Source organism: Ursus americanus, chromosome 21, assembly GCF_024610735.1.
Source record: "Ursus americanus isolate L20-20 chromosome 21, mUrsAme1.1.p, whole genome shotgun sequence".
In the NCBI taxonomy this organism is placed as follows: Eukaryota; Metazoa; Chordata; class Mammalia; order Carnivora; family Ursidae; genus Ursus; species Ursus americanus.
The window spans coordinates 30,625,929-30,652,500 of NC_142147.1; the positions used below are offsets into that span (position 1 = coordinate 30,625,929).

The 26,572-nt window shown below is 46.0% G+C and overlaps 1 protein-coding gene and 1 non-coding gene across 2 annotated transcripts in view; one reads left to right on the forward strand and one right to left on the reverse strand.

Annotated features, from left to right (window-relative positions):
- Positions 1 to 1,291: 1,291 nt before the first annotated feature.
- VAT1L (vesicle amine transport 1 like) overlaps positions 1,292 to 26,572 on the forward strand; it is a 137,382-nt gene continuing 112,101 nt past the window's right edge. The window contains exons 1-3 of the mRNA XM_045796052.2: positions 1,292 to 1,628; positions 22,393 to 22,522; positions 26,499 to 26,572. The exon at positions 26,499 to 26,572 is cut by the window's right edge and continues 142 nt beyond it. Of these exons, the coding sequence (XP_045652008.1) occupies positions 1,399 to 1,628; positions 22,393 to 22,522; positions 26,499 to 26,572 (434 nt within the window). The 5' untranslated portion in view covers positions 1,292 to 1,398. The remainder of the gene's footprint in view (positions 1,629 to 22,392; positions 22,523 to 26,498) is intronic.
- Positions 25,621 to 25,778, reverse strand: LOC123791442 (small nucleolar RNA SNORA15). The gene has a single exon (XR_006779375.1). It is a non-coding gene; the product is annotated as a small nucleolar RNA SNORA15 (small nucleolar RNA).

Sequence of the window (26,572 nt, forward strand, 5' to 3'; positions counted from 1 at the left end):
GAAGGACGTGGCACACACATTCCAGGCACAGGTGGCAAGAGGGAACATAATACTATTTTTGAGGAATAGAAGAGAGGGGCAGGGAGAATGGAAGAAGAGGCACTCACACCATTCACTGTGTCATTTCTATTTGTTGGCGGTGTCCTCCCTGCCTCATGCTTGAGAATAAGCTCCTTAAAGGTAAGGACCATGTTGTCACTGAAAGTCTCATCCACCCCAGCACTTAGCACAATGCAAATAAACCCAAGTAATGTACCCATTTTATGGATGACAGAGTTGAGGATCAGAAAGATTGAGTGAGTTGCTCAAGGTCCCAAAACTGGCAGTGGCTGCACAGGAAGTAGAATATACATCCATCACTCCCCCACTACAATCTTCCTTTAAACAGACGCAAGGCAATCTCCCTCCACCTGCGCCCTCCATGGGGGGCGGGGCGCCATCCAGGGACCTGAGCCCAAGGCAGATGCTTAACCCACTGAGCCATCCAGGCGCCCCTAAAAAGTCCAAGCTTTTCTATAAGCTCCTCTTCAAAGGGCTCATAACAAAAACCAAAAAGCCAGTTACTGGTGTGTGTGTGTGTGTGTGTGTGTGTGTGTGTGTGTGTGTTGGTGCGGGAGTGTACATTGATCTTCTGGAGGTCAAAACAAAAAGATGACCCTTTTCTGGTACAGAATCCTTTTCTGAAGCCTCTTTGATGGCCAGAAACGGTGCGGGTGGGGAGAATTAGCCATCATAAGAGGCTCCTGGTGATGCCTGGTAAAGAGCATCTGCACTGACCCCGAGGGTCTGGAGTGAAAAGACCCTGGTTTAGACTCTTCAGGGGAGCAAGTGGGATTTCTCCTTTCCCGCTTCCCAAACCTCTTCCCTTTTCCAACCGGTACCGGCGATTTGGGAAACAGCCCCCTTTCGCGTCTACCCCGCCGGCCCACGCAGATCAGTGGGAGAGGAGGCAACCCCGACTCCGGGAGGCATCCTCCAGGCCCAGACGTTCGTCTCTGTCCATTTCTCGGCGCTGAGCCTGAGCCGTAAATAACAAAGTACTGCGCCTACCGGAGAGGACACTGTGTCTTCTCTGCGTGTTTTATCCACGAGTCCTGGGCGAATCTGGGTTCTGTGGCTGCAATCAAGAGTCCGATTTGAGATTGGCTCTGGAACTGGAGTCAAGGCTCCGCTTGGGCAGGAAAGAGAGGCAGGGAGCGGGGGGGGGGGGGGGGCGAGTGGGGGCGCGGCTCTTGCGAGGATTACGGCGGAGGCTGTGGACCTTGGCGCGGCTCGCAGAAGCTGCAGCCATTGCACAGCCGAGCATCCCACATTCAACAGGAGGAACCCGCGGGAGAGGAGCCCGAGCCCCCCGCGCCGCAGCCGCCGCAGCCCGTGCGCCCCGCGCCCCCGTGCGCCATGGCCAAGGAAGGCGTGGAGAAGGCGGAGGAGACGGAGCAAATGATCGAGAAGGAGGCAGGCAAGGAGCCTGCTGAGGGCGGCGGCGGCGGCTCTCACCGCCTCGGGGACGCCCAGGAGATGCGCGCTGTGGTGCTGGCCGGCTTCGGGGGGCTCAACAAGCTGCGGGTCACCAGGAAGGCCATGCCCGAGCCGCAGGACGGCGAGCTCAAGATCCGCGTCAAAGCCTGGTCCAGTATCCCCGTCTTTCTTGCTTTCTCTCTTCGCGCGCTCGGCGCTCCCGGGGCGGGGGTGGCGGAGCCTCGGCGGGGCCGCTGCGCGGGGAAGAGCGGCCGTGGGCGCCCCCTCCGCGCCCTTCCCGGTCTCAGAGCCTCCCCACGGCTGGCGGCCGGCTTACGTTGGGAAGGATGCTGCGAGGTGGCCCTCGCCCTCGCCAAGTCAGATCTAGGGGTGACCGGAGGGAACTGGGAGCTCTTGCGAGGGGAGGAACGCGGTGGATGGTGGCGCCCAGCACCCGGGGTCTGGAAGATTGCGCTGCGGGGGCTCTCCGTCGGGTAGGACAGCTCAGCTGCCAGGAGAGGGAGTTGATAACACGGTTAAAAAAATAATAATAACCGTCGGCTTACTGTGTACCAGCCTTGATGTTGAGAGTTTTATGTGTGCGATCTTATTTAATACTTCTTGGGACCCGATGAGTTAGGTACCATCATTATCCCCCATTTAAGGAGAGGAGACCAGGGCTCAGACAGAGTGATTTGCCCAAGATCTCCATGCTGCTACTAATTGACCTGGCCAGGATTTGCTTCTTAAACCTCTGTGCTGTGGTTCTGCTGGGGCTGGCGACAGAGTGCAGGGCTGGGGAAGTGTGTTCTCTCTACCCACTCCTGCATTTTGCCCCTCTAGTGCCCTGGTAGGCAGAAAGGGACTGGGAAACAGGGAGTTAGGTCCTGGAGCATCTCAGCTTGGTGAGGGCTGAGGCCAAGCCTCCCTCTTCCCCACTAGTCTTCTGTGCTTCTCCAAAGTGGAAAAACAAACAACTGGCAATCTTCTCAGAACTCCTGCCCCCATCTCAAACGAAGCTCAGCAATCTGAGTGCCCTTCCATTCCCCACTCCTCCTGGGGGAACTTCAGAGTTCTGTGCAGCTGGGATTCGCTCTGGAGGGCTTAAGCCTCTCTGTGTGCTGTCACTATGTGATCATTTCTCTGAAGTTCTAGGAGGGAGGGCTCACCCCAGAGGGTTCACTGGACCCAACACTCTGAGTTCTTTATGCAGTAGCATGGGAAGCACCTAAGGGGAACTTGCTCTCAGCAGAGATGGACTTACCCCTTTCTCATGTCTGTGTTTTAAAGTCTCCAGTAGACGCTGCTCCCAAAAGCAGCAGTCAGCTTACCTGTTCCTAGGTTAGACCCCAAACCCGGACTCTGGGACCATATGCAGAGGCAAGAAAAATGCAAACGAGATTCTTCTCCCTTTCACTGCTTTGAGAGCAGGTGCAGGATTCACATGCCAGGCTGGAAGGCAGCTGGCAAGAGAAGCAGGCGCTGGTCTCTGACTCACTCCTCACACATGTAGCTGGTCACAGTTGCCTCTAAACATGACTCTTGGGAATTCAGGGTAAGGGAAGAGGCTTTTGCAAACTGGGGAACCCTGTACAGTTCTATTTTGTTAACTCTTGTGAACCAAGCTGATTGATCCCAGAAGGCAGAGCTTACGTCTGCCCTTTTCACCAACAAATCCCCAATGCTTAGCATAGCATAGTGCGTGGCACACACTGTGTCCAACATCAGTTACTGCTGAAGGACTAAGTCACTGCTGAATGAACGGAGTGAGAAAAGACGCTTGGACCAGGACTGTTGAATCCTTATTTTTCTTCATTTGCTGGTAGAAGAACGTCTGCTTCATAAAACTGAAATTCTATATTGATAATTTTCCTTCCTTAGCCATGGATCAAAAATACTTCGTGTGTGTGTGCGTGTGAGTATAATTTATGGCTCTCCATCCAGGGTATGTTCAGAGATTGAAAAGGTTGAAGCTACTTTTTAAAGAAAAGAGCATCATTTGCAGTACAAATAGGTCTGGGTTCTCTAGTCTTAGGCTAATTACATAGATACTGATAGGAACTGAAGCATTTTGAAATAATAAATGTCAAGATGAAAGCCAGGAGATTGCTTTTCAAAGCCAGATGCACAAGCCTGTTCTTTATTGGAGCTACACACACACACACACGCATAACACACAAATGCGCACACAGACGCACGCACACACGCACACAAACACACACGCACGCACGCGCGCACACACACACACACACACACACACACAGTAGAATCATTGCAGATTCCCCACCCCGTTTGTTCAAAAAGCCAACCAGGCGTGGGGGAACATTTGGGATCCAGTATTGCAAAGGGCCCAGATTGATTTTCATTTCCCCAAGCTGGAAGCAGAATTAATCAGTTTTGCAAGGGGGGATTGAAGTAGGTTTGTGAAGATTGCCCGCTGGGCCTTTCCTCCTCCACTGGGCTAGGATTGGCTGGCCAGAGATGCCTACTGATTGTAAGTTTAGCCTTGGGAGCCAGGATGACTCATTCTGTATTTTTATGAATCAGCTGATGGCTTCCTGGATGAAGGTCCCCCTTTTATCTGCTCTCTATTTTTAATGGAAACCTTTTATCATCAAATGGGATATGCTATTTGCTTGGGAATAAAGCATAGTCCATCCAAGCTAGTATTATTCAGACCTGGAATGAAGGTCCAAGTTGGTTGCTCTATAAATTTTATGGAAATAGAAGAGAAGAGGTACAGGGAAATACATGTTTTATTTCATTTACCCCCTCTCATTTATGTTCCAATGAGATAGGTATTATGGTAGAGCAAATTGAGGCTTGGAGATGTTGAGTGATTTGCTAAAAACATCATACAGACAGTACAGTTAGGATTTGAGTCTTGGCCTGTCTCTCCTTAAAGCTCTGCTGTTTTCCTTTTATTCCATTCCATTTTGTCTCTCTCTGTGGAAGAGCCACAGGAAATATGATTTACCTCTCTGGACCTCTGGCATGCAAGCTTGCTTTCCTTCCTTTCTTCAATGAATACGGCTCCTTTGATCTTTTTATGTCTGACTTAAGAGAACATTCTCTAGCTATTCCCAGAGTAATATGGCTTTTCTCCCCAAATGGAGACATGATGGTCAAATGCAGCTCAAAAAAAACCCCACTTTGGAGAGTGCAGGGTGGGAGGGATTGCAGAGTCTTCTAATTTGTTACAAGAGCATCAGCTTTGATGGGGAACCCCTTTAGTCAACCATTCACTGAGCAATTTACACAGCAAGCGATTTAAGGGACCATGCAGAAAAAACACGTGGCCTTTGTAAGAAGGATCTGGATGGAGACCCCAGCCACATCACTTCCTATCTGTGTGACCCCAACAGATACATCTCAGCTTCTCCAAGCTTGCCATGCCTCAGCTGCAAAATGCAGATAATGCAATGAACCTCATGTCATTGAGGGGATCAGATGCAACAAAGAGACTGGCACTAAATAAACAGTAGTTGTGCCTATTGTCATCATTGTTGCTATATCTATGCCTATGTGATTTACTTCTTGACAATTTGATAACTTGGAGGCCATCATTTAAATCATGTATATAATATAGGCAACGTCATGTCACATTTGCTCCGTGATGAGGAGGGAGACCTTCCTAGACATGAGTCCCAGCCCTGCCACTTGCTAACCATATGTCTTGGGTCTTGCTCTCTAGAGGCAGAGCCTGAGATAGGGATACTTTTTTAAGTGGTCAATCAAGGGGGTGCTTTCAGGAGAACGGGAGCAAAGGATTAAGCAAGGATTTCGTCTCCCCTGGATCCCACCAGGAGTTCTGGCGCATGGATTGTACCATAGAGTCAATCTGACCTTGAAGCAATAGAGGAAGCCTTTGTGCCCCCGCATACCCCCACCCCGTGTGCGCCCCCCTGCCCCAGCCCCATCGGCAGTCAGGTATGGGCAGTGGGGGCATGAAGCCTTTCAGGCAAAGGTGGCTTCTGTTTGAGCTCCATTCCTCTGGAAGAGGGGTGGGGGTTAGGGCACTGCATTGAGCTAGGAGTTGCCATCACTTCCAGCAGTGGGGGCATGGGTGTACTGTCTAGGAAAAAGGGATCTGACTGAGGCTCAGACATCACCCTCTATGCCGGCTGACCTTGAACATGTTGCTTATTTCTCTAAACTTCAGTTTCCTGGTCTATAAAATAGAAATGATAATAGCACCTCCCTTTACAGTGTTGTAATGGAGTTGAAATGAGATCCAGTGTATAAAGACCTTTTTGGTGATGCCTGGCATATAGCAAGTGGTCAAGAAATCATAGCAATTATTTTTTAAACTATTATTATTTAAACTATTATTCTTGGTTTCCATAGCTACCCTCTACAGTGTATCATTCAAACTAGAACTTTTGGGGTGTTAAAGGGGCACCGATTAATAATTACTCTGGAGCAGGAACAGACTAGGATTGTTCTAGGCAAACTAGGGTATTGTGGTCCCTGCTAACTCCTAAGGGCCAGGTCTATGCTTTTGCTGCCAGAAGTCCTGTCACAGTGAGACTTCTCTTGGACGGAAGCTAGGAGGATATGAGGCTGAGGGTCTCTAGGCTGGGTTGCAGAAATATATTTAAGTGGCCATTAACAAGCCTTGTCTGGTTTGTGGCTCAAATTGGCTTGTGATGGAAAGGCACTAATGGATTGGGGACATTTATTTTCCCAGACTGATTTACAGAGAGAGGCCACATGAAACTGCTAGAATGAGAGCAGTTGGATGAAAAATGGTCCCAGCCAGTCATGGCTCTATTGGCTGATCTGAAAATGGGCTGAGGGCAGGCCACACTAAAGGAAAGCCAACACATGGTGGGATTCTAACATGTCACGGGTAGAGTGCATTGGGGTGGGGGTGGGGGACTAACATTTGCCGAGCGCTTGTTAGGAGCCACGCACTGAGTTGCCTGCTATGGACTTTGTTTCATTTTATCCTAATGACAACTCAACAGTATCAATATTACTATCTCCATTTTAAAGATGGGAAGCTGACATTCAGAGACATGTGAAGGTCACAAACTGCTAATCCCAGTCAGCCTGTTCCTGGACTCTTTACATTTGGGAAAATCAGAAAGACTCAGTGACAAAGGCACAAGAGAGAAAGGACTGAGAGACAATAAGGGACCAAGAGGTACAGAGAGGCAGACAGACACCAAGACTGGAATCAGGAATACAGAGGACCATGCATGCATTTGACTGATTTGAAGTATAACTGATAAGACTCAAAATGGTACAGTGCCATCTCACCTCCCCCTGCCCCCCAAATGGCCATTGTATTTCTAAACCGCATCCACTTTCCCTCCATTGCTGATGTATGGGACCCTTTGGAGATCTACTTAGAATCAAATTGCTATGACTGTTGACCCGGAATACCCACGCTGACTAAACACAATCACCACTCCTTGGATCCACTCATGACATTCAGGTTCCTTCCTCTGCCCCCTTTGCCTCCACTGGGCTATTGCTACGTTGGCAACTTGACTGTAGACTATCCCCAAACAACATAGCATTAAAGTGTCACTGATAAGTCCAATCCAATGAAATATGGCCAATATTATCTTTCCTGTGTTTATTCAAATAAACAAATGGAGTACATGAGGTTAAGTGACATTGATGTTTGTAGAACTGAGAAATTGCTTGGAGGGTCCCTAATACCCAAGCCAGGAGCCACTCTGGCATGGAGATGGGAACAAAGTGTTCTGAATCACTCCGTGCTGGATAGAGATACCAGGATTTGACAGGAAAGGATGACTCTGTGCTGACTCACATTGAACCCTACTCGGTGATGAGGAGATGGAGATGCTGCTTCAGGGATCTTACTTATTCATGAAAGTTTGTATTTTCCCATTAACTGTGGCCTCCCTGGTGAGGGCTGGGGATAGTGACCATGTCTGCTCTTCCTCCAATAACAGAATGGACTTCTTCCCTTCCCAGAAATTTGAGGAAGAAAGGAAGCCCAGACTCAGTGCTTCTTCTGTTTCATAGAAAAAGGAGGTAGAGAACATCTTATAGAACATCTGGCATACAGTAGGTTCCCATAAATAGCAGCCCAATCTTAATTATAGGGCAGGTGACCCATGACGGGCAAAGGGAGTGATGACTGATAACTGTGCTCATCCTGCCCTCTACTTGCACCATCTTCGGAGCAACAAAGCCCATTATCCTCCTCCATTTTCCACCGGACCCTCAAACCCTGTGAGGTTATCATGCTTACTTTGCAAGAGAGGAAAATGGGACTCAGAGGTGAAATGGAAAGAGCGAGAAGCTACAATGGATCTGCGTTCAGACCCTAACTCTACCTCACCCTGGCTGTGTGATCTTAAGCAAATAGTACTTCCAACGTGCCCTTATCCTCACTTTGGTGATTATGCCCATAGGAAGACTAGTTGAGAGTCTGCCAAGTGCTGACTGCTCCTTGCATATTATGGGTGTTCAAAAAAGGTTATTTCCCTTCCTCAGTCACTCAAGCTGTAAAAACACAGGTGGGAACTCAATGCCTCCTCTGGTTCTTGGTCCTGCTGTGCTCCTATTGGTACCAGGGAGCAGGGTGCTGGCTTTGGAATCTCATTCCCAGGGTTGGAATGGATTTGGACTGAGCCTCATGGGTGGCAGCAGGGATTTCAGGAGAGCTGGGTGTGCAGAACAGCCCAGCCTCTGGAATTCGGTTCACTCGCACTCAGAGGAGCCAAAATCCCATGACCTTCAGGTACAGTGCTGGCATGCAGCACTGAAAGAGAGCCCACCCAGGCATGGGGATGGCACCCCCATGACGCCAAGTTCCTGACACTTCCCTTAATAGGGGTCTTTTTTGGCATCTTGGCATTTGTCATAGAAGAAGAAGTTTAATTAGAAACAAGAAGAGCCTCTTCATAGGAAAAGGGCAGCAGCCGTGTAATCTCAAATTAGTTTGATTCCTCTGTGTGTGATCTCACACAGAAAATCAGTTGAAGCCATGGTCTTAAAATGAGTAAATTTAATGTCTGAAGGCCCAGGAGACAAAATATATGCTTCAGTGAAAAGAGGCTGTTTCATCTTCAAACATGATATTTTCTTGATGAAAACACGCAGTCAGCTTCTGTCCTCAATCTCGGTCTGTCAGTGACCTTTGATCCCTCAGCTAAGCCTCATCCCTAGCATTGTTCTGGAGCCAGGGGGGTGCTAAACAGGGCTTTCCCAGACAGGAGCCCCTTGGAAAGTGAAAGCATTGGGCCCTCTTACTCCTGACTTGTCTAAATGGCTGTAGTCCCCAGAGCCCAATGCAGGATAATTATCTTCTGTGAGGGGAATGCTAATGGTTCATTTCTTGGACTGGCATTGACTACACACCCAGACTAGGTGGGAGGAAGAATGCTTTCAAAGTTATAAAATAGTTAATTTCTGAAGTGAAACAGACCTGGATTCCAGTCCTGGATCTGATGGTTTTAGCAATCTGTCTGACCTTAGGAAAATGACTTCAGCTTTTATTATCTCAGTTTACTCATCTGTAACGTGGGTATAATTACAGCACCTATGGGGTATTTTTTTGTGGGGAGGGTAAAAAGAGATAATATGTCTAAAGTACATAGCAACAGTGGTATATTTAATATTTGTTGAATGACGTCCTTGTCACATAGTATATGTTTAATATATATTAATGGTAGGGAGGAGATGCAAAGAATAGGGCATTAAAAAGTCCCTCCATACTTGATGAAGTTTTCTGGATGGAGTCACTATTCAGACTCCAAAGGGTACCAGACCCTGATGTCAAAAAGTAGCCCAGATAGGATGTGCCCTCACCCTATGACATATGCAAGAAGATTCCGATGAATTCCTGAAGGAACAAGAGAGGAAATGGAGCCAAGATGTGCTGTGCTCCTACTGTGTGCCAGAAGCTGGGCCAAGCTCAGAGATCTTCAAAAAGAAGACCAGTCACTTTTGCTCTGTCTTCTCTTTCCTTTATTTCAGTCATGCTGACCATCGTGGTGAAGTTATCTCTGGCCTTCTAGGCTCTCCCCTTTCTTTCCCTTCCATGTTTTGTCTTCTCCTCACCAGGTAGCTTCATGTGCTCCTCCTGCAATGAGCTTCCTTCCTGAGACTAGGAGCGATGGTGGCCTTCTGCCCCAGATGCCTTGTGCAAGTTTAGCAAGGCCCAAGGCAGAGCCCCAATTTTTTCTCCCAATTTTCAAGTATCAAGGAAGGAATCTTACTGGCCTTTTGTGAATCACATACCAGCCTCTGGATCTCTCTTTCTCTCTCTGCCTGGCCCAAGGGAATGACGTGCTTGGCCACATTTGCATCTCGTACCCTCCTACCCTGACCTAGAAGAATGGAGCATCATGACTGACTGCCCTACTAGGAACACACAAAGTGTGTGTGTGTGTGTGTGTGTGTGTGTGTGTGTGTGTGTGTGTGTGTGTGTTGGGGAGTCGGGTGGGTAGATACTCTGAAAGGAATGGAGGAGGGCAGTTACCAGAAGACAGGGGTAAGAAACACACCTAACTAATCAAAACGGTAGCCACTGTGGGGGATTGGGGACTTCGATCTTCACCACAAAAAGTGATGAACCAGAGAGGGGACTGGAGAAGCCAGCTCCATTCCCTATCCTGGGACTTTACATTTTCAGCACAAAGTGATTGAATCATATTAAATGACATATATCATATTTTCAACTTAGAGGCCCACTGCCTTTTAAATCTCTTTGGTAGTCTTGGAAATGCTAGAAACTTGCTCTATTATTTAACTGGTGAACACCAAGCCTGGTGCTTGGTTAATAGTAGGCACTCAATAAATGTTTGGGGAATGAACGAATATATTACCAACTTTCCCCTAAATGTTAGGTGTCTATTTCTGCACAAGTTGCTGTTTCACTTGTAAATACCAACAGTATTGACTTTCCTAATACAGGCGGCAGCCGGTCCACACCAGTGTGGCTTCAAGCTCCCCTCTGTCACCTCAGCTTCCCCTGATAGGAGGCCTACATCTCTCCAGCATGCGAGGCTTTGAGCGGAGACTTGAGAGGATACCAAAGGAGCTATGTTTTCAGACAGTCTGGTTTTACCTCTCCTTGATACAATCTGTTCTCTCAAAACTGGATGTTCACGTTTTGAATTCCGTAATAAGTACTTCCCCTCAGCTGGGAAATGGGGGTCTCCGACTTTGCAAGATGCTCTGTAATTTTCTCCTCACTGACATCCTGCTGCATTGAGTGTGGGAGGCACGGGATCTTGAAGAGACCCTCTGTGCTGTGTCTGGGGATTTTTATTCCAGGAGCACTGACTCAAGCCTTCCTGCACCGTGGGTCCACCTGGGGACCCAGGCCCCAGCAGCCTGGATGCTCAAACAATATTTAACTAAATTTACATGGTGATCTTTTAACAACATACACACATATCACATCATTATGTTGTGCATCTTTACCTAATGCAATGGTGTAGGTCAAGGGTATCTCAGTAACGCTGGAAAATAAATACGTTATTTCAAACAACTGGGGGGGAAAACCCATCTTTTTAAAACATGCAGTATGTCCACGACTCTGTTTCTACCTTCTTTGGTAGGTCTCAGGACCTCCCCTTTCAACACCTGCCAGGTGGGTGCCAGGGTTTCCTGCACTGACACAGACAGTGTTCCTGGCTGCCCCACTGATTCTGACCCCCTCCTCTTGCCCTGTTCTGCCCCTCCTGCCATACACTGGAGCCGCCTCACCACGTTTCCCATTTCTTCTCCAACTCCGGGTGGTGTGGCCCTCTGCTTAGGGCCGTGGCACCCTTTCCACTCCGTATAGGTTAAAAGCAGCCTATGCTACCTTATGTATTCATGCCCCTGCTGTTCAGAGCTAATAAATGTAACACTCTTTCGTTAATTACTTACCGTCACTATTATCGTAATGACTTTTATTGAGTATTTATGCTAAGTGTTTTATAGGAATTTCTAGGATACCAAACACTTCACAGATGAAGACACACGATCAAAGAAGTGAGGGAACTTGCTGAAAAATCACACAACTAATTAGACAAAGAGAGCGGATGTTGATTGAGCCAGGGTTCTCTTTCTCCAGGGCTTCATCTTCAGGGATTTTATATCCATTTCCCACTACTCTGTTCTAGACTTAACCCCCTGGAGATGAAGGGTGATATGAGTAGTAGAATATATCTTGTATCAGATTCAAGTCCCACCCCCCGCCCCCCGCTCTTGTATTGGTATAGGTGGCTTCATCCAGACTTACTTATAGTCCCCAATTCACATTTCCCTTAGGATGAATTTTTTTCTTTTCCCCAGAAGGCTTAGCTGCTCTTCATGCAAATAGATTGATAGTGGAGCAACTCCACTGGCCCCAGCAGTCTTGAGTTCTACACTGAACGCTGATGAGGTTTTCAAGCTGTATTCTGCAGCCCCCCTCCTTCCTCCCAGTGCACACACACGTGCTTCTTCCAACAGACTCTCCATCAAGTTATAGACTTTCCTTTTTTATTCAAAAAAAGATTCCTCATCTAAGATCAGAAACAACTGTTCTTCATTTGTCTATACTACACCTAGTTCCATCAGCTAATGGGGAGCTATTCAACCCACCATTCCTATGATTGGTCTGAGTGATCTTGTAAATGCATATTTTTTTACCCTCCCCGCTAGACGCACTGACATTGTACTTATTGGGGACCTTGTAATAAACTCGGAGTCAGCATTCTGCAGCCAGAACCCGGGACGTGGAATGCAGCTAGCAATGTGCCCACCTTCCTGAAACGTTTCTCTGCCTTCAGATCCTTGAGAACCTTCTCTGTGTGACTGCAGAGGACTCTTTCCTCTGGGGCTGCGCCTCCATAGGAAATAAACAGGAAAGGCAATTTTCACCCTCCTATTCCCTTGGAGCCTCAACCTCTCTGTCCTCAGCCAGCAGCACTTGTGGGAGACTCGACTTCTTGCTTTTGCTCTTTTAACATCATCTTTGCTTTTCCTATTCTTCTTTTTCCCTTCTGTATCCTTGATGTAGTTGGGTCTGTTCGCTCTTGAATAGAAGCCCAACTTCCAATATAATTTCAAAGCACTGTCAAATTCTATCGAGTCCTTTGGAAAACAAAGCTGGATCCATTTTGTGCTACAGAGAAAAACCTCTCAAAAATTTCCTCTCCCCATCTCCATCCCCCCAGGCCTCCTGCTAACCTCCAAACCTCCTGCTGGCCCCCGGTGTTCTTCAGACCACCCCCCCCCCCCCCCGCCCCGGACTCTCAAATTCTACCCTTGCATCTCTTGTCTTATGCATTTATCTCTGCTCACCTTTCGCGCCTATTCTTTTATCTTCCAGAAGTAAATCTTTGCTCTTCCCAAAGCACATCAATCAAGCAGGACTTTGATCCTCTCAGTTCCCCTCCTTCCTGCTACACCAAAGTACACGAGAAGGCTGCAGAGATCATCCCCGTCAGCAAGAAGGAAGGAAAGAGCTTGCATCATTCCTAGCTATTGTCCTACAGACACCTTCCGTGGAGGCATCATTTTTTGCAAGACCAGAACATGCCCTGTGCTAAGCAGTGAACACTGAGAGAGGTGGATTTTAAGACCAACTCAGCCTTGGAGTTGCTCCTAATCTATGGGGAAGCCAGCAGGGTAGTGATTCTGCCACTGCCTCCTTCTTAGGCCAATTACATTTAAATATGAATTAGCTAAAATTAAAAGTTCAGTTCCTTAATCACTCTAGCCACATTTCGAGCGTTTGGTAGCCACATATGGCCCGTGGCCAGACAGCACACATACCGCACATTTCCACCGCTGCAGAATGTTCCCTTGCACAATTTGCTGCTTCAGTCTTCACCTCATTCTTTCCTACTGAAATAACTGCTTTACAAAACCTCGTTTTTATCAGTAGTGATGACTTAGGGGATCACTGTCATGTCAGAGCCCAGATGGACTGTTTCTCTACGGGGCCCTCACCCCTCTGGGTCTCTGGTGAGAAGTCAAGCAGGAACTGCTTGGCGCTGTCTGACACTGCCTCTCCCCGCCATTGAGAGGTGGGATGAGGCAGAAGAGGTTGGGAGAACAGGAGCCAAGGAGACACCCTTTTCCTAAGTGATACATTCTGGGGGACACCTCTGTGATTCCTGCAAAGCGAGTTGGGACCTACCCTCTCTATGCGAGCTATGACCCTTGTACCATCCCTTGTTACGGGGAGTGTCACCCGATGTAGTCACTTATTTGTTGATCTCTGAACCTCTGGGAAGCACAGTCACCATTGTCACCATCGTGACAGTCATGCTGGAGGGGCTGCTGAATTTAAATGGAATTAGACTGAATGTTCTATGTAACCAATCACTGCCAGGCACCTGTTTGGTGTCAGAGACTTGGTCAACGTCTCACGTGGAACACAGAGGTTTTAACCTTTTTTGGAACCTTCTCGAGAACAAATACCTGCTGTGTCCCCAGGAGAGGCTGAGAGTGAATACATAACTCGAGGCCCCAAAACCAAGGGGTTAGTCTTGGCATCAAGGAGAGCTTGTTTTGGACCCATTGGAACCATGCTTTTCTGTTTCTGTTGAAAGCTGGCTCTTGATATTTAGATTCTCAATCATGGGCCATTTTGTTCCATTTTTTGAATACTACTGAAGTGTGTTCTGAATACTAGTTTGGACACAGGGTTTGAATCTATTTCTTCTCTCAGAGGGAATAAAACAGATTTGTACAACTCTAGCCCAAACTGTGCTGCCCTCAGCATCATCCAGAATTTGTGGGGATCTCGGGGGTGGGGGCAATGACAGCATTATTGACTTCATAAGCAAACTCGTAGATTACAAAGAACATCAAATGTGTCTGAGAACTTTGTATGTCTCATGGCCGCAGTGGTCTGTTTATTTGAAAACACTGGTTAGAGAGGGTGGGTAGGGTCATGTGGAGCGGACATGAGGGGGCCAGTGTCAGGAACCACAGGCCAGTGACGGGGAGAGCAGAGTCTGAGCCTCCATCCCAGCCTTCCCACTGCTGATGGAACACAGGTGGCTTCTCTCTCCTGAGGTCCATCCAGGACAATTCTGGCTGCTCTCCAATGAGAGGTGCCATTTGAGATTTGCATAAAAGGTGTCCTTGTTTTAGACAATGAGTGTTTTCCCCCTCTCCTAGCAGATTGGTATCAGTCTTGAGATAACAAAACAGGTGCTTACACAAGCCCAAAAAGAAAAAAAGGAAGAAAAAAAAAGAATTTGGAAGCCAGATTTTCTGAGATCAAGGCCTATTGTCCTGGGCTTTCTCAAGTTATCAGCTGAGATGAAGAAACAAAAACAGAAATGTCAGCGCTGGGGAGATGAGGGAATGACTCAGACATCTGCTTCTTTGCCCCCGCTTGGATTGGGAGTTAAATGCTTTGATGAACAGAGCGGCAGCAAGAGGAGCGCAGAGTAAAGACGGCACACCTCCCCCTCTGGGTGCTGCTTGTGCTCAGAGCAAAGCCTCACGTTTGGCTGTCTTGCTCTTCCAGGAGCTGGCAGGGGTGGCCACTGACACTCCCCAAGCCGCAGGAATTCCACGTTTCCCACCTGGAGCCTGGCAGTGTTCTCCTTGATGTCCACATCCCTCCCAGCATTCTGTGACCTCCGACTTCCCACAGACCCATAGAAAGCCCCAAACTCCTATTTTTCATGCATCTTCCCAAGTGACTTACCTATCCTGCATCTATTTTGACAATCCATCTGCCTTTCCCTTTCTCGTTTTTCTTAGTCTCTGTCCCTTCCTTGGTGCTTTGATTTCTTCAATTCCTGCCTTTCCCTTTCCTCTTATTTTTTCAGGTCCTGGCTTAAAGATCTCATTCTCTTTTCCTCCCTCCCTGCATTAGTTATAAAATCCTCAGACCTTTCCTCCTCAGGGGCCACCATACAAAGAAGCTCCATAAATACCATCAGTGACAACCGCTCTGTGCCCACAAGGGAATAAAACCCGGAAAAGTTAGAATGTGCCACCCATCTTGTAGTGGATGCTGGGTACACCACCCAGAACCCTCTTTGAAGACCCAGGACCCGGAGTGATGGTGGCCGACCACTCCCAGCTGTGCCCCTGCTGAGGAATTGCCCTCAGGTGAAGGAAGCCTCCTTGCCCAAGGCTGTGCTCCCTCCCCAGGGGCAGCTGTCATCCACAACTAGCTGATGTGAGAGTATGAAGGCCTCATCATCTGGCCTTGATTCATGATGACTTAAGGGGCCATCCTAGCTCTGGAACTTTGTGTGTCAGTGTTGAACTTCTGCCTCTTGATTCATGATGACTTGAGGGGCCATCCTAGCTCTGGAACTTTGTGTGTCAGTGTTGAACTTCTGCCTCTTGATTCATGATGACTTGAGGGGCCATCCTAGCTCTGGAATTTTCTGTGTCAGCGTTGAACTTCTTCCTCTACCCAGCCCAGCTGCCCTCACAAGCACATAGATGTTGTTTTCTAGAGTTCTCCCCATCACACCTCCTTGCATGCAAATCTCAGGCTCAGTGGCTGCTTCCCAGGGAACCTGACCTGTGACACCATCTTTGTGTCGTGATGGTGGAGGTAGAGGGGCGGGGGGTGACAATGCCAGCAGCTCACGGTTATTGAGTACTTACTGTGTGTGAGGTGCTCTTTGTCACATGCCCTGTCACATACCATCCACACCAACACCCTGGAGGGTGAGCACGTTGCCATTCCATTTGGAGATGAGTAAACTAAGGCTCCAGGATTTCAAGCAACTCAGGTGAGAGGGAGCCGGAGGGCTAAAGCTAAGAATCTAAATTTAGCTTTAGTGACTGCAGAGGACCACTAGGACAATTCCTTGGGGAATTTTTTCGGGGGGGGGGGCGGATTTTTTTCTGACTTCATAGTTATCTTGTGGGGATAGCGTATGTCCTTGTGGCTGTGTGAGCTCTCTTGCCTATACTTCCACAAAGCCACCCAGCACACTGTACTGTAATCAGCTTTGGTAATTTCGGGGCCCTCTGTTCACTCTGGATAGCCAATCCTTAGTATATGCTCAGTACGTAGGAAGTGCTCCATGGGCCAGATGAGTCAAGAGGCCCCCTCTCTGTAACCGGGAAAACTGAGTGATGGTCTCTCAGAAGCAAACCACAGTAGCCAAAAGCACAGCCTCGGGGCTCACATGATTTGCTTTCATACTGTGGCTTCAAGAACCTCGATATGCCTCGGTTTTGTTCTCTGTAAAATGTGATAATATGATTTATTTCCTTGCACTGTTATCATTGTTGTAAAAATTATGCTTATAAAACACTTCATGCCATGCCTGTTACATAGGAAGTACCCCATAAATGTTTTCTAGCTACAAATAATTCCTTTTGTCTCCATGCCCCATCATCAGAGAAATTAGAATGGGGTTTCTACATATCTGCCAGCTTCTGTGGGGGGGCCTTCCAATTGTCACAAAGCCTTCGGAAAGAATGCTTTTCAGAAAAAGCCCATCTCTTCTTTGGGGGAACAGCTGACTGTGGGCTACCAGAGCAGTTTTTGTCAACCCTAATGGCACATGGGAATAGATGTGTGGGCTGAAGCAGCTTTCATTGCTGGGGCCAGGATGTGCACTTTTAGAAAGAAAAAAAAATTATATATATATATATATATATAAATGAACACAATGATCCTAACACGTGATCCAGAACATGCCTGTACCTCAGTCCGGCTGCACCTGCTGTGGTCAGCGATTACTACTACAGGGGAAGGGGACTGACTGCCCTCACCCACAAAGACCAAGGTCTCGTGGTCTTACTGAGTGAGTGCTTGTTACACATGAATTCAAAGGGTCTTGGAGATGTTTCAGAAAACCGTAGGAGCTCATGATTTCAAGAAACTTAAAACATGTCAGCTAGTCCTATGTTTTAGATTCCCTCCCATGACATCTTTCATGATCTTCACAAATACCGTAAGTCACCAAGAATGTGGCCACCTCTATTTTTATCAGCAGTTACATTTTTCAGATACAAATTCAGGAGGAAGAGCCAATTTTTTGGATGAAAGAATTAGGGTCCAAAAAAAAAAAAGCCGGACAAATTGGCATGATGAAGCTAATCTAGTTAAGACCGCATTTCACAAGGATACGTATAATCCTTTGGACCAGGATCAAAAAATTCAAGTGCCCTGGAGGACAATGAGAGAGCCTTCCATTTTCTTCCCTATTTAATCATCATCTATTAATTTTTACCTTGCCTCATTCCAAAAAGGACTTGAAGTAGCTTCAAAAGAAAGGAGATGGCAGCCAATCACTAAGTGGCATTCCCCAGACCAGCAGTGGCAGCATCACCTGGAAACTTGCTAGAAATGCAGACTCTTGGACCTCACCCCAGACCTGCTGAGTCAGAAACTCAGCAGTGGGGCCCGGCAATCTGCGTTTTAACAAGCCCTCTGGGGAATTCTGACACATAAAGAAGTTTGAGGTGCATTATAATAGAGTTTAAGATTTTTTTTTTTTAAAAGAAACTTCCAGGCATTCAGAAAGTTAAGATGAAGTTGAGTGTTAGAATGATAGAAAGAATGAAGACCATAAAGCCCTGCAGTTGAGTGAGGGTGGGGGGGGGGGGGAGTGCTGCAGATTTGTCTCGGAGCTTCCTACTAGCCAATGCAAAGAAAGGAATATAATTAGTTTATAAATTGCTGGGATTGTAAGGTCCATACAAACCAGTCCTTGTGCAGAGATATGAGGAAAAATTCCTCTATCTTCATAAAGAAGCAAATGTATATTGTAATGAATGATATGTTCAACAATATTCTCTCATAAGTAAAATAATAGTTTCTGAAGAGGACTGGCCCTCTGTCTCTTAATTGAACCAATGACGAGGCAATACTTGGGATTTCTATTGAGTGTGAAATCAGAATATATGATGGGGTTCTATTGATCTGCATCAACAGAAGTAAGCTGCTGGAAGAGGGAGATTTTCATCACACTGTTCTCTGTGTGGTGGTCTGATGATGTTTGGATTCCCATGGCCAATGCCAAGGGTACTGACAACCAGGGGAAGGAACTAAGAGGCAAGAGATCTACAATCCTTTCATATAAGCAACCCCTCCATTCCTTTCACCTACAGAATAAAAGACAGAGGGACCTCTCCATATCTACTTCCCTCTTTTTGGCTAAACTTCTTTGGGCCAGTTTTATTTCAAATTGGAAAATTAATAAATTATAGCTGATTCTTCTGTCATCCATTTAGTGGTGTCCTATAACAAATCATTTGTGTCTTCTTCGATATTATTAGCATATCCAAAAGAAATGGACAGCTCCCAGACCAGGAGCTTTGAGGACAAGAATACATAGTAGCCCACCATGGTGTATAGTTAACAGAATGGTAGTCCTAGGGGTCAAAAGCACAAGCTTGGGAGTCATATGAAAAGGGCTTGTATCCAAGTTCTGTCGCCTACTATGTGACCTTGGACAAGGTACTTCATTTTCTCCAAGCCTCACCCTCCTCATGCACAAAATGGAGACTGAAATGGTCCAACTTTAATATATGTAGCATCATCGTCACGGGAGCAATATTTGTTGAGTCTAGCAGAACGTAAATGAAGACAGCTAAACATCTCTCATGAGACATTACTGGGTTGGTATCCATCACTTAGTAGATAACAGAAAGTACAGTATAGAGGCCATGGCCAGCTTGCCTTCCTTCTAAATAGAATCTAAGCATCCCAAATCATTGTCTTTTTCTAAGACCACCAAGCATTCCCTCCTATTTACTGAAGCTTTTTTTTTTTTTAAGATTTTTTAATTTGTTTATGTGATAGAGAGGAAGGGGCAGAGGCAAAGGGAGCAGAGAAGCAGACTCCCCACTGAGCAGGGAGCCCAACGTGGGGCTCGATCCCACCTGAGCTGAAGGCAGATGTTTAACTGACTGAGCCACCCAGGCGCCCCCCTACCTACTGGCTTTTTCACTTCTGCTTCCCCAGAGTGCAGGTCAATAGGTCCCTCTAGCTCAGTTTTATCTTTCGACATCCTTTCTGATGGTAAGTTGTTTTCTTGCTGCACGTTTCCTAATTCAGAGTCTTTGAGAGAATGCTCGGTTCTTAGATCAGCTTATTTATTTCATACGAAGCAATGGATTCCTGCTTAGGTTAGGAATGGCCACTCCTCCAACATTGAGCCCACCACTGAGGCAATCAACTCTCAAAGAGATAAGTTATAAACATGGCCCCTTGGACATGTCACTTCAGCCAGGGCCGTGGGTGAAGTTCCCATTAAGAGGTGTTGTACGTAAGGGTTCAAGTTCTAGACTTTGCTTGCATTCAAATCCTGACTTTGACAATTTCTAAAGATGTGACCTTCAGCAAGTTACTTAATCTTGCTCAGTCTCCGTTTCCTCATCTGAAAAATGGGTGTGATAGTTCATACCTCATAGGAGTATTGTTGAATCTTAAATAACGAAGTAAAGCACTTAGCACAGTTTCTGCCACAAATTGAACCCTCAGTAAATGCTAGCTGTATCCGTCTCAGGAGCAGGGGCGTGGGCAGACACCTTGAACTAGGTCTGGTACAACATGTAAAGGTACTCCATTAACAATTGTTCATGGCCTCTTTGTGTGGAGATAAACACTGACCTGTCTCCCATCCCCTGGAATATACCCACTTCCCGTTTCTTTCCTGAAGATGGGCAGTATTCTCCAGGACCCCAGCAGAATTGCTGCTTGCCTCACTGTGGAAATGGGATGCTATGGGCTTTTATAAAGTCAGTCTTACTAAGCCTTTCTCGCTGGATTTGAGTACTTGGTTCTCGGTTTACAATCGCTGTGCCCACTTCATGCTGGATTGGGGTCCAAGGCAGCCTGATTGAACAGCATAACAAGCGTCTAGGATGAAAACTTCTCCAGGGGGCTAGCATGTTTACAGAACTGTCAAGTAATTTCTTCTGGCATTTCTCCATCAGGGTCTTGGGAAATCATAGGTTTTCACATGAAAGAAAACACAGTGAGCTAAAATATGCATGAAACGAGAAGGAGTGCTTGATTTGGGACACAGAAATTCCTTTTATTGTTAGGCGGTGATGCTTTATTTGGTTGTGTTGGAAAATGGGCTGTTTCACACAAGTGAAGCTAGTGGGTAGCCAAGTTTTCCCATCGCAGCTCTGAAACTATTTTTAACTCTTGTTTAATGAGAGTCTTCCTAAAACGTATCACGTACTTCTGCCTTCTTAAGAGAAGACGCAAATTTAAATGCTAGCGTTTATTGGATCTTTACTATGTAGCTGGCATCCTGCTTAGGTGTTTACCTGTCATTCATTTTCGCGACACCCCTGTGAGGCAGGTACTACCACAGCCTCCATTTCACCGACCAGGAAAGGGAGGCTTATAGGGCTAAGGAACTGGTCCAAGGTGACACGGGTCAAAGTGGTGGAATGGGGATTGGTGCCCAGGCCTCTCCAAGCTCTTAAGAAACTGGCCGTGCTACTGGAGAATAATTTGGTTGATCAATGACCCTAAGCACTGTTAACCATCAAAGCAAAGGATCTTTGGAAGTCTACGTGTACATTTCAGAAATGTGTCCGTTACTCTGAGCATCCCTTGGCCACTTTTTGAAAGGAGTTAGTACTCACGCTGGCAGCACCTCTGTTTGAAGACTCATGAATATTCCTTCAGTTGGCAGATGTTACTTGAGTACCTACTATGTTGCTGTGGACCTGATGCATGCCAGGCGCTCTGCAAGCAAAGACATACGAGGCATGCAGTTGCCTTCAAGGAAGACACACATGAGAGATACTTCAGCTAGGGCAACTGCGAACTTGCCTGATGTGTGGCCAGGAAAACCTTGAGAAGGTGGCCACCCTTGAACCCATCTTTCAAGGAAGTCATCCTCCTCATCGTTATCCATTCTCTATGGGGGAGCTTGATGACCAGGAGACCTAGGTAGAATTTGATGTTTCCAAGGCTCCAAAGAGGCTGAGGAAGGAATGGGCAAGCTGTGTTTTAAAAGTAGTTTGAATCATCTTGCTTGGAAAAGAAGCTGTGGCCAGACACTAATGGACCCTGGGCCAGACCGAGGAGTTCGGTTCCTATAACCCAAGTCTTTCTTAGAATGGAGGCTTATGAAAATAGGAAGTACATTAGGGCATCTGGCGAAAAAAAAAATACATGTTCAGTGGGATGTGTTTTCTCGTTTGATTAGTAAATGACTGTTCGATGTAGTTTCCAAGACTAGCTCTTAAAACAGTTTGGAGCATTGATGTTATCATTAAAATCAAGTATATGGTTTTCTAAGGTGATGGCTTAATATATTTTAACTTTACTATTTCAAAAGTAATATGTTAATAGAAAAGACCTAGTCCCTTTTCTCATCCAGAGAGAACTAAGACTTTTGAAACAAACCCTCCAGTATTAATACATTGGTCCATCCGTTTGATCTCAGTTCCAGTTAAGTCCCCCAGCTGGATGTAATTAGTTCCTTGATGGCTCATATTTGCCATTATGGGTGCTGGGGATGGCACAGTGCTGGTATGAGTTTGTGTGCTGACTGATGACTCATCTGTGACAGTTGTTTTGAGATCATTTAAATTTGTCTTTTTTTCCCGCTTTCTCTTTCTCATAGATTAGCTGATGGCCATTGTGTCTGGCTGCTTTCCATGTGTCTTCTTAAAACTTCTTCCTAGTATATTCTTTGCCCTTGAGCAAGTGCTAGAATGGCTAATGACCAGGCTAGCCAATACGTGTTGTTAGAGGCGGAGTAGGCAGGCTCTAAGAGAGGACAAAGGTGCTGTCTTTTAAATCGGAGGGTAATGTCTGCAATGGCTATTCTAACTGCCAGGAAAGCATTCCTTGTCTGTAGAGATAATTGTTTTTGCTTTATTAGCAACATCCAGTCACATGACTTGCTATTAGGCATATTTTGCAAGAAAGAAAAAAAGACAAGAGAGAGGAATGGGGGAAGGAAGAGAGGGCCAGGAAGGGGATGGAAGAAAAGCCAAGTGCATTCTCTTGGATTCCATTTTGAATGTTTCTCTTTTCACATTTGCCATTCACAGCGGTTTAAACTTCATTGACTTGATGGTGCGACAGGGGAACATCGACAACCCTCCCAAGACTCCCCTGGTGCCAGGATTTGAGTGTTCTGGGATTGTCGAAGCTCTGGGGGACAGCGTGAAAGGATACGAGGTAATGTGTCGACTAACGATGGAGGAAAGTAAGATCTATTTGGAATCTGTGGAGATATAAAAGATGATGAAAAAAATGTTTGAGAGAATCTATGATGTGTGTTATTGTCATCTTATTGGTAGGCTTTATTAACATGTTTATAAATGACAGGATTTTCCACATGCCTCGTGCCTTTCTCGTGTACCCTCTTGGTTGTTCTTGGGAACAGCCTGGTGAAGTGGCCAGAGAAAAATTTGTCTTCCCCTTTGTTCACGTAATATAGCTGTTAACAAGAATATCTGGCCTTGGATTGAGTAGGTGTGCATATCCCCTCACCCTACCCATGGCTCCCAATTTCCCCCCACTTCAGGCTCAAAAACCAACTACAAAACACAGAAGTTGGGGAGAAATATCCTCTGTATTTCATAATTTGGTTCCTTTAAATATGTACTTAACTGATGCATTTACGTAATCATTTATAAATGATTCTTTCAGACACTGGGAAAGTGATTTTAAAGGCACAGGGTAGAGGTACCTGCCAATGAAACAGAATTGGCCATGGGTTGATGGCTTTGGGAACCGGGCAATGGATAAAAAGGGTTATTATATTTTTCTGACTATTTTGTACGTGTTTGAAATTCTCCATAATAAAAAATCTGTAATCGATGAAAAGATATATGACCCTTCCTACCACTGCAATGCAAATCAAATAGAATCCGGTCTCTAACAACTAAAAAACTGTGGGCAAATCAATCGCAGAAAATTGCAGCAGTTTGGAGTGAGAAAAGCCAATGCCAATCAGGTACAAGAGCTCTCGCTCATAACTTAAGTGCTTCCCCAGGGAGAAATGAACAGAGCTAACATTCGAGAATCCACCATAACCAGAAACATGGGTAAGTCGTCCTTCTTCAGCCTTACCACAACGCTGTGAGGGAAAGATTGTTATTTTCCCTTTGGAGATGAAGTTCAAAAGGGTACAGTTGTTTCCAGTGAGGCCAGAAAGGTAGTTGAACATGGGTTCAAGTCACCAGATCTTCACCCCTGCTCCCAACCTGCAAATGCTGCAGAGCTAAATGCAGAAAGGAAAATCCTATAAATGCAATGCCCAAATGCCCTTGGCATTGAATTGGGCTGCTACTCAGGCTCAGTGCATCTGAGCCTCCATATACTCTGAAAATATCAATATGTTCCAAATTCCCTGTGCTGCATGTCTGAAAAATCTCATCCCACACATCAGTCTTTTTGTCACTGGTTTCCAGATAATACAGCAGAAAAGTGTTCAGAAAGAAGTAAACGCAATTCTTCCTTTCTTTCATATGACTTTGCATTTTCTGTCCCCAGGTTAGCAATATAATAAGAGGCAGCGCCGTCTCTCCCTGAAAGTGCTGCATATGAGAAATCGTATCTGTTCATTCCTCCACCCGGTCCCAAAGGAAAAGATCATACTCCTAACACTATTAATCCTGAGCCTTGCTTAAATAATCCATTATTTTAGAAGATAACAGTAGGTAGGGATGTCGTTGGCCTGGGCTTAGAAGAAGGGCATACAATGCTTGATTATATATTTTTCCCCTTATACGTGATCTCTGTTCTGCTGCTTAGACCTGGCTTACTTATTGTCAATCCTCCCCTTCACCCCCACTCTCCGCCAGTGACTTTCAGCTACACAAACAAATGAATGAAGCCACCTACAGGTTTCCAATCAGGGTGTGACTTGGGGGAAAACTGATACTAACACTCCCCCTAAGATTTTGACTTAAGATTTTCAACCATGTCGGAGATGGAATATCACGGGGCAGCACACTGAACAGCTCTCTTGGTTTGATCCATTGCAAGGGTGGCTTGGAAAGTTGTCTCCAGAGGCACAGCAGTAAAGGAATAATAGGGGCTTAGTCACCCAGGACTAATTTCTTTTTATTAACAAAATCAAATAATGAGGTGAACTGGATACTAAAAAAAAAAAAAAGCTGCCTACCTCTGGACTCATGCTAGGGCTGATGTGATAGCTAAGCCACTCCTGCCATTTTTATAAGGAAGTGATGGCACAAAGTTGAAGGAGAGCGCTGGGGTGGTCAGCCCTGCTGTGATGGCTGTGACCATCACTGTTGAGGTGGCTGAACTACTCTTACTGCCCTTGTGTTGACACTGGGCACCATCAGCCACTCCATGGTACTATGTACCTTTGGGTTTGCACCATTCTGTGCAAAAGTGGATGCCAGTGTTAGACCTTGGTTATGCTCTGGTCCAAGCAGTTGCATTTAAGATGATAATTCCCATCATTCATCAGTTGGTCTTCAGCCCTTCCAGGGATTGGGGCACTCACTGCCGATGGGACAGCCTCTCCTTTCCATCGGTTCCTTCATTAGACAGCAGTTCCTTCTGCTTCGTGAAATACAGTGGGTCTGTGTTTAGCATGTGATCATTGAACTGTGAGTTCCATGAGACCAGGAACCAGTCTGTTCTTTAAGAGTTAACACTGATTGTTCTTCCCTCACCTTACATGCGTCACACCAAGTACACTGTGTGCATATTACGTTACTTAATCTCCATAAGGACCCTTGCCTAATAGACTCATTTTATAGCTGAAGGAATGTAAAGAGTTATACTAATATTCCCAGAGGCGGTCAGTCCCCCTGGTGTACACCCTTAGAGAACTCTGTCGTCTTTGTAGTGCTTACCCCAGGTGTGATGAATTCATCATTTGTATCTGGAGTCAGCCTTGAGAGACTCAAATCCTGGCTCAGCTACTCCCTAGCTACATGACCTTGGGCATGTGCTTTCATTCCTCTTGGCCTCAATTTCAATGTCTGTAAAATCTATAACCATTCATCTGTAATGTGAGCTTTTATGGGCCCATCTCATAGGAGGCTTTTGTTGTTGTTTGTTGAGCAGGGAAAGAAGAGAAGTGCTAAGCTACAGAGAAAATAAAACAGGAGACTCAGTTTTAAATATATGAAACTAAAGCACATATGTATGAAAGCCATTCATTTATTGAAAATTCACTCTGACCACAGCAATTTGAATATCGCGTTAGTCCAAGCGACTCACATCAAACAGCAGAGTGGTTCAACTTCACCAGCACTTGGCAGCTCACACAAGCTATTAATATCAGTTCACTCATTTGTATTTCCCTTTAATAATGATATGCTATGAAAAGACTTGGCATGCCATCGTAACCACTTTAAAGGGAAGAATGCTTTTTTCTTTCTTTCTTTTTTTTTGCATGATATCTGGCTATGTAAACAACTGATAAAGAGAACACAGTATTCAGCCATGCCTTCTTAGGGGTTTTGTAAAGATTAGATGAATTAAAACATGTGACGCCCTTAGGACAGTGCCTACCGTATAACATGTGTCCAAAAAAGGGCTACTTGTTCGTCACATGGCACCCTCCTGTTTTGCTCTAAGTCTGGCTGTTCTCGTTCAGCCTCCTGCACTTAGATTTACACGGCTCTTCTGATGCACCACATCTCACATCTACTGTGATTGGTAATCCAGTGCTAACCTTTTGATGCAAATGCCCCAATAAATTAGCCTGGCAGGGAATCCCTAAGGAGTGGAAGAAAACAGATGAGAGTAGATTTTACTTCCAGCTCTGCCTGTTTAAATTTCCTTATGGCTTAGTTCTCCTCAACTCCAAACCAGAGATGAGATAAGAGGTTGAGTCTGTAAAATGAGCTTGTGACACTAACATGCCACGGTGTGTGATGTGATGACATTGTACATTTATGCTCGGGAAGAGGGGTAGAGAACCTGGCTTCCATGGCCCCCAGCAAGTTTTCATAGATGGGCTTCAGAGCATCCACGAATGCCTCGGAATTGGGAGGCAGGGGAGGATGAGCATACTGGAGGATTTGGTTGGTTTTTGTTTTTGTTTTTTGTTTTTTGTTTTTCTGGGAAGGAATCTATAATTTCCTCTAGGTTCTCAAGAGGATTTGAGAAATCTTTCAAAAAAGAGTAAGAAGCTTCCATTAACCCTGTGCCTCCCCATTCCCAGATCGGGGACCGTGTCATGGCATTTGTCAACTACAATGCCTGGGCAGAGGTGGTCTGCACGCCAGTGGAATTTGT